This window comes from Cupressus sempervirens, chromosome 8, assembly GCF_028749045.1.
Source record: "Cupressus sempervirens isolate cs-2001-9-10 chromosome 8, ASM2874904v1, whole genome shotgun sequence".
Lineage (NCBI taxonomy): Eukaryota > Viridiplantae > Streptophyta > Pinopsida > Cupressales > Cupressaceae > Cupressus > Cupressus sempervirens.
In genome coordinates, this window is record NC_143125.1 from 654,233,614 (window position 1) to 654,241,932 (window position 8,319).

General features: G+C 31.5%; 1 protein-coding gene across 1 annotated transcript; it reads left to right on the forward strand.

Annotated features, from left to right (window-relative positions):
• The first annotated feature begins 2,809 nt into the window (after window positions 1–2,809).
• LOC149544131 (toll/interleukin-1 receptor-like protein) lies at window positions 2,810–3,833 on the forward strand. Its single transcript, XM_089795896.1, has 2 exons — window positions 2,810–3,291; window positions 3,701–3,833. Exons 1-2 carry the CDS (start codon window positions 2,810–2,812, stop codon window positions 3,831–3,833), a joined length of 615 nt encoding a protein of 204 aa, XP_089652022.1.
• The last annotated feature ends 4,486 nt before the right edge of the window (window positions 3,834–8,319 follow it).

Consider the following 8,319-nt stretch of genomic DNA (forward strand, 5'->3'; position numbering starts at 1 on the left):
AAGAAAACACATCAGTGACACAAATTCATAGTTTAACTATGATGTGGGTTGTTTACAAAATCATTTGGGATGTGTGTATGAAATTAAGATAAATTTATTTGTCAGATGCAATGGCACAATTTTTTTTATGTAGATCCAATTCAACTCACAAACTTACAATTGCATCGCCAATAAAGCCACATGATAAAAAATATTTATTTTTAAAGGTCAAGATTTGGAGAGAGATAAATATAGAGAGATAGATAGAGAAAGAGGGATACAAAGAGGGTGTTCATGTAGTGGCAAGGAGAGACAAGGAAAGAAAGAGGGACAAGTACAAAGGAGAGGGAGGGAGATAGGGTTTGGGGTGAGGAAGATACATACATACATACATACATACATACATACATACATATATATATATATATATATATATATATATATATATATATATATATATATATATATATATATATATATATATATAGATATATATATATATAGAGAGAGAGAGAGAGAGAGAGAGAGAGATGACGTTTCATACCTCTATAGACAAAGAGACCAATACAATATTTTATTTAGGTCACATGAACAAGAATAAAGCTTATGGCCATTCCAATAGTATTCTATGTCAATGTATTGCATGCAAAGTCAAGCTTAAATATTCTTCGTATTACAATATAATCATCAAAAAAGGAAAATAAAATCCACATTGAACATATGTTGTCATGAACCATTTAATATATTTACAATTAAATGAGATCCTTAGATTTTGGATTTAAGTTGGTAATGCCCAGACTCTGTAGAAAATATCCAATCATTTTTTCTTCCTCTAGGGATGAGCATTGCTACCATTACAAATTTACAACACTCTTATAATTAGGTCTAATGGTGGAAGGAGAATCCAGGACTCTAGCTCTCACATTCATATTTTTATTATAAGAATTTGAATAATCAAAGGAAACATATATATGCCCTTATATGGTTTTAAATATTTCCTACTCAATAGACATGGAGATGGGGTCTTGGTTAACTCAATTTGAGCATAAAAAATCGATTGAATTGTCAACAATACTCTGCTCACTCTCGACACTTGCCAGACTAGACAATTTGTAATAGGAACCTTAGGTTTTCTCTTAGTTAAGAAAGAAATAAAATGCAATAGGCTTCTAGATCTTAGATCTCATAGAGGGCATATAAAAAATCAAGTCTAGAAAAATCTCTTTGATGCCTACTCAAAAAGGGTTTTAGATTGTAGGTTTGAAGTGGAGAATCCTATTTAGTCAAGAAGTGGGTTTGGCATCTAGCTGACAGAGATCACGAGTATCATAATAGTACAAAATCAAATGATTTAAGGCCACACCTTGCAGTGTATCACATTTAATCATTATGTTTGAATTAACTTGTTTCTATCTTAGACAAAATATCTTATTTTTATACTTTGCAAGAAATCAAAGTTGTATGTGATTTGATATGTGCTTTTATTCTTACTACTTTTTTTCATATATATCTTGTACCAATGACATGTCTAATGAATGCATATGTTTGGTAGGTAAGAATATGAATGGATATTGAAGAGAGGGATATGGAGCAAGAAAAGAGTGATTTAGTGAGGGGAGAGAGAGGGAGAGTAGATGGAAGATATAAACATATAAAAAAGAGAGAATGAGAGAAGTAGAAAGTGATGTAGAGAGAGGTAGAGAGGGATGTGTGTGTGTGTGTGTGTGTGTGTGTGTGTGTAGGAATGAAGAGGGATAAGAAAGATAATGAGATAGAAACAAAAATAGAGATAGAGACAAAGATAGAGATGAGGGAAGAAATATAGAGATGTAGACATTTCAAAGTATATGGAGGGGGTGATGGAAAGAGTGGATGGATATAGAGAGGGAGATGTGTCTAGATATGGAGGGGGAGAAGAAGATAGAGGTAGATATTAATGTAGAGTGCAAAAATGGGAGAAACATTTATAGATTTATAGAGATAGATTAAGCGGCAAAGACAAGAAGAATATAGAGGATGATATAGAGAGGGAAAGATAAAGAGAAAGAGATATAGACGGTAAGATATGTTGATAAAGAGATAAGGAGATATAGAGAGGATGGGAAGAAGATACATATAATGGAACAAATAGTTAAATTATCTTCCATTCCTCTACAACGTAACCATTGCACACTAAGGTGCGATTGTTTATATATATATGGGAAGTGGATTTGGCGGAGAGTTCTAGATGGTCGGCAATTCTAGAGTGCTGTTAGAAAGTCTTTGAATTAAACGTCCTTACCAGACAATTGTATATATATATATATATATATGAAGAAAGTGGATTTGGCGGAGAGTTTAAGATGGTCGGCAGGAAGTCTTTGAATTAAAAGTGCTTAGAAGACGAGACATTATTGTTAAGTTGATCTGCTGACTTCTGCGCGTCTTCCGTGCTGTTACTTATGCAAAGACTGGTCACCGGTCGGAAATCAATGGTTTCAGCCTCTTTTTTTCTTGCATCGCTATCATTTCTTCGCCTCACAGAAAGCGAAACGAAAAGGAACAATTTCAAAAATATTGATTGAAAGTTCCAAAGTTTCCTTGTGCTTCCTTTCTCCTCTGTCCACGACGAGCCACTTTTATTATTCTTATTTAATTACATCGTATCCCTTCACGCTTTCTCTGTTTGTTCCACCTGGCTTCCTCCACGTTTCTCTTTGGCGCTACCTGCATCTCTAAGCTTTTTATATGTTTCGGATTTCTCTTCGCCTGATGAACAACAAGAATCCCTTTCTTCTTTGACACTTCCATCTTTTTCACTTTGTTGTTGTGTCCCGTCGAATCCAATTTCATGGCATCATTTTCCAACACTAGAAGCAGTTTTCCGAATGTTACAAAATCTGCACCATCCGATATATTTATTAGTCACGCCAAACATCTGCTGTCTGGACTCATCTCCGAGAAACTTAAATATGCAGCCATGCAACTGAAGGTTTTGCTGAATTTAGAAGAGCGTCAATTGGCGGATCAACAAGTAAAAACAACAATCGAGTGTGCTTCCCTGCATTTTGTCATATTTTCAAAGGAGCATGCTCAATCCAACCGCTGTTTGGAAGAGCTGGCATTTATACACAGAAGAAGGAAAATCAGTAGAATTGTTCCCATCTTCTACCAAGTTAAGCCTGAAGATGTACGATATTTGAAAGGAAACTATTTTGACGCATTTGAGCGACACAAAAGAGAAGGAAAACACAACTCAAAAAAGCTTCCGAAGTGGAAGAAAGTACTTTTCAGTGTTTCACATTACATCGGTCCCATTGCTAATAACATAAAGTAAGTACCGATTGTTCCACCTCACGCGCTATATTGTTTTCCTTTCACTGCTCTCTATGTACAAAAGGAGTTTTGGGGATGCCTTTCAACGACTTAAAGAGAAGGGTAGATTCACCTCAAAGTAACTTCGGAAGTGGAAGGGAACACTATTTGGTGCTTCATGGCGTCTCGATCCAATCCTTCATGGCAAGGAGTGGGCATCAGTCCCGTATTCTTTTCATATCGATTACAAAGTTAAACTCTTATAAGATAATGTTTGGTTGTTTGATTTTTTTCTTGTATTTCGTATTAAGTGTAATCACAACTCTTAAAATCTAATGATTATTTTTTCGCATTTTGTTGTTATATATGTGCAGAGATGAGGATATGCTGCTCAAGAATATTCCATTTTGTTGTTATATATGTGCAGAGATGAGGATATGCTGCTCAAGAATATTCCATCTGTACGTAAAGGATTTGTAAAACTAAATGAAAGGCTGCAGAATACTCAGCATAAAGGGAGCTCTATTTTCAAACTGCTTTTATCATTATTCAATATTTGAATGTATGTACTTTAAATTGTATTCAGTATATTATATTATTATGAGTCAGGTTAATCCATACAAATTGCACTAAAGAAAAAATAAAATCAACTTTTTTTTTTTGTTCAGATTCACAATAGTAATTTTTTTTCAAATTTATTGTTGTTTTCGACTACGAACTATGTAGATCATGAAGATCAAATGCGAAAATTTTCAGAAAAATCTATGATGTTTTCAATTTTTTGGAAATTGGTCAACTGTACAATTTGTAGGGAGGATAGTCGCATCCTATCATTATTTTCCTCAATATGAAGCCATGTTCTCTTGATGAACAATCAAGAACGTCATTCTTATGAAAATGTTTCTAGGATGATTATTCAAATTTAGATTTATTCTATTATATCAATTTGAATGCTAAATGTGAATGATGTTTTTTGAGTGCATAATGATATCAAATGAGAAAATGAATTGCATTAAATGTATTTATATTAGTCATCCTCTAAGGAAAACAATTGGCATGAGTGGACATAATTTTTAACTTTTAATTTTCAATATTTGTGGATCAAGTATAGCAATCTAAGGTCACTCCCTTAATGACAGCATAAAAAATGGATCGATTTGAATTATATGCATGCATATAATCATTTGATAAATGTATAATTAGTGCTACTTTATTGAGATATGAGTGCATAAAGAAAATGTTAGGGGTTAATTAAATATGAAATATGTGTGACATTAGAGTAGATATTCCATTTGTCAATATATCTATTTATCAAGGGATTCTCCTTACAACAAACAAAAAAATAAATTGAAAATATAATTGGTACACGAAATTTATAATTTTTCTATCTTACCTTTCAGATGCATGTGAATCCTAGAATGATTATATGTCTAAAAATATGTAGCATTGACACAAAATTTATGCATAACATAAGATTTTGAATATCAAAGTATATAATCATTGCATACATATAAATTTAACATAACCTACAATGTGTCATCATGTAAATATTCAACATATATGTCATACATATTCTCCAAGTTAAACTTAGAAAACAAAGAGAAAGTTAGCTTGTATGATAGGAACAAAGAAAAAGAAGATTCCATATGATTGAGGATGAAGGGTGTTGAGAAAAAAAAAATTGTTGATAAAGTTGAATGAATTTGGAGATCATTGAGGGATCAATTTCCATAACCTACAATCATGGATCATAACAAGGATATTCTAATTTACCTTAACAATATCAAATTTCCACAAGCTATTAGTAAATATCAATATATTTCTAGATTCGATTGTATGTGTTTTCTAGATGCTAAAAGAAAACTAAATCAAATCTAGAAATATATTGATATTTACTAATTTAAGTTGTTATGAATTACATAAAAGAGAGTGCATAATGTGTTGGACCCTTATAATTAAAAGAGTGATAATATCTAAAAAGAAATTATTTGAATTAAATGAAATTATTTTATTGTGATGTTTATTTTTTCTAGAAGTTGAACCATTTAAATTTTTAATACTGATAGGCATTCTACAATGGCAGAATGGGGGAGTGGGATGGTGTGAGAGTGTTAATGATAACTTTTATTCTTCTAGGTTAAATTTGACAACCATATACATGTCAAAAGTTTAAATCTTATTACAAATAGAGTATAATTTCAAAAATAATTTAATAAATGCCACATAAAATGTCTATTTAAATTAGCATATTTGGAGTTATAAATCATCCATTTTTTAAGAAATTAAAACAAAAGGATCAAGTTAGTAAAACATTAAATAAATGAAGATGAAGGAAATACAAATAATTTTAGATGTAGTAAATTAAATTATAATTATTTTGTAGTGGATATCTATCAATATTTCTTTAGATAGTTTTATTTAAAATATCTATACTAGTTTAATTATACTATAAAAAATTTATAGTACATGTGCATGTAAATTTTGATGAACAAGTTGAACTATATAACATAGCCTACTTAGAATGCACATAACACTCAAGTTCAGCATTGATTGTTAATAAACATTAATAAAAATATGTAGTATCTGCACCAACACTGTCTGTTATGCTAGAATGTATGATAGTTATAATGAAGGATTGTGAATGACATAATATATGAGTACTTTCACTAAGATAACGTCATCTCTCTTCCTTCTCTTTCTCCCCACACATCTATTAATATAATAAGAAATTAACCATAATTATATTTATTTAAAAATAAATTTTAACAAACATTGTCTAGATCATTCAATTATGGGAGCTCTTGGTGAGTTGGAGTCCCTGCCTTTGAGCTTAGAATGATAAAATATTGTATTTTTTGAAAATGTATTTTCTAGTTAGAGTGTGAATTATTTTTAATCTATTATTCATTTTTTTAATTAATTTTTATTTAAATAAAATCAATATTTATCCTAAAATTAAAAATTAATAAATTTATAAAATATTTTTTTAATAAAATATTATAATGAAAATGATTTTTTTAATGAAATAATAGGTGTTTAAAAAATACTAATCAAAAGTTCTCATTTGTATGATCTTTTGAGAACATTTGACTTGTGAATTTGGAATGGCTAAATAAGCAAGTCATATATCTATTTAACTATTTGTTTGTGTAAATATGTATTTACTATTTACACTTACTTAAGTTTACTTAAGTTAGTTCATTATTTTATTATATTGTATTATTTTATTATTTTATTTTGTGAGACACTTAGGAGTTTGCGCACCTTATGAGTTTTCATGTTGACAACACAGAAGTACACAACTCTAATTCAACACATGGTGTCTACAACACTAGAATTTGCATCATTTATTGAGTTGTCATGAAGATAACACAATTATTCGCACTCCTTTTGTAGCACATGTTGTCTACAGCATAAATTTGCATGCTACACCATTATAGGCTTATCCTTTCATCATCGCACTTACTTCTTTGCTTAATGGAGGATAACCCATATCTGGTGGACATGTGCTTGGTTGTATGACTTATCATGTAGCTGATTCTTACGCATTCTAGATGCATCTCAGAGGCCTTTATATACAGGCACTCTCAGTGCACTTTCATGCATATTGAATTGAATACATTTTTATTCTGACCATGCTCCTTCTAGTCTACATTTGTGCTTGTGTTTGAGTTCTTAGTTCTTGGGTGAATTTTTCCCTAAGGAAAATTCTTACATGGTATCAGTGCTCTTGGAGATTTTCTCTTCACATGGCCATTTGAGACCATCTTCTTGCTTTAGCACCTTAGTCTGAATATGGAGTATCATAGTCATTGGGAGCATCTAGAGCCAGAACGAACCTCACCATTGTGTCCAGAATGTCTATTCAATGAAATTTGACTATAATTTTGCCTACCCTAGGCATAGTCAAAATTGAGGCAATTTTTTTTGCAAACTGACACCTGAAGGACCAATTTGCAGAATTGGTATGATCATTTCAAATTTGTACATTTAATTTTTAGATCTACATTTTTTCATCTACATCTCTGCTCTTTTTTTTGGATCTGCATTATTTTTTCTAAAAAATTAGCCATCGAGCTATAGGAGAGATTTTTTGTAGGTGAAGATTGGTGCTTGTTGGTGCAAATTAGATATTTGCATCACATTCAAAATGTGAAAAAAGAACCAAATCACATTTTGTTTCATCCAAATCAAAAATCCAAGGAAAAATCTAGAGCCATTTGATTTTTGGAGGCGTGATGGTGATGATTCAGAAAAATAGCAACAACAGTGATTTTCAAATAGCGATCTCTCCCTCATACAAAATCCTTTTTGTGAGAAATTTTTTGTTTTGTTTTAGGGTAGAATTTCATGATCTACACATTCATGTAGGTGGTTTGAGATCTCTGTTCCTAAATTTTTCTACAACTCGCAAATCCCAATTTTTTCCACTTCAAATGCTTAGTATGGGCTCATCTAGACACATATTTAGGTTTCATTTTTTTTTAAAGTGCATAATTTTTTGTCTACTATCTAAATCTGCAATAAAATTATAGGTTATGTGGACAAAAATATTGCTTGAAGAAATAGGCCCTAAATTGGCAAGTGGCTATAAAGCACCAAATCATACATTAAGTGGGGGTTCTTTGATTTATTTTGCATCTTTGGGGTTTACATTGATTAGTCCATCATGGAAGAGGAAGATTTAATTACCTTGACACGATATAACTATTAGGAATGAAGTCAATTGGTTATCCCATATCTTAGTCAGCATAATGCACTACCATATGCAAGAGGACTTTTATACGATGAGGACACATGTTCCATCCTTTGTCATGCACTCTTTCTATTTATGGATATGGAGGTTATGGATTTACTTGATGAATTGAAGTCAAAAGGTTTATATAATATTTGGATCTATCTTTGGGAGCCTTATGGAGATCCACAAATTCCTCCATTCCCAGTAGACCTTTTACCTCTAGTTCCAACTGCATCCTCTCCTAATGAGATCACACCTCTTGATGCTCTTGTTGCTCCTACTAATCCTATTTCAGCCATAGATGCTTT

Bases quoted from the DNA above. Each gene is read 5' to 3' on its own strand.
- LOC149544131 (XM_089795896.1), top strand. From the start codon at position 2,810: ATGGCATCATTTTCCAACACTAGAAGCAGTTTTCCGAATGTTACAAAA. The intron at 3,292-3,700 runs GTAAGTACCGAT...ATATATGTGCAG, and splicing joins CCCATTGCTAATAACATAAA to AGATGAGGATATGCTGCTCA.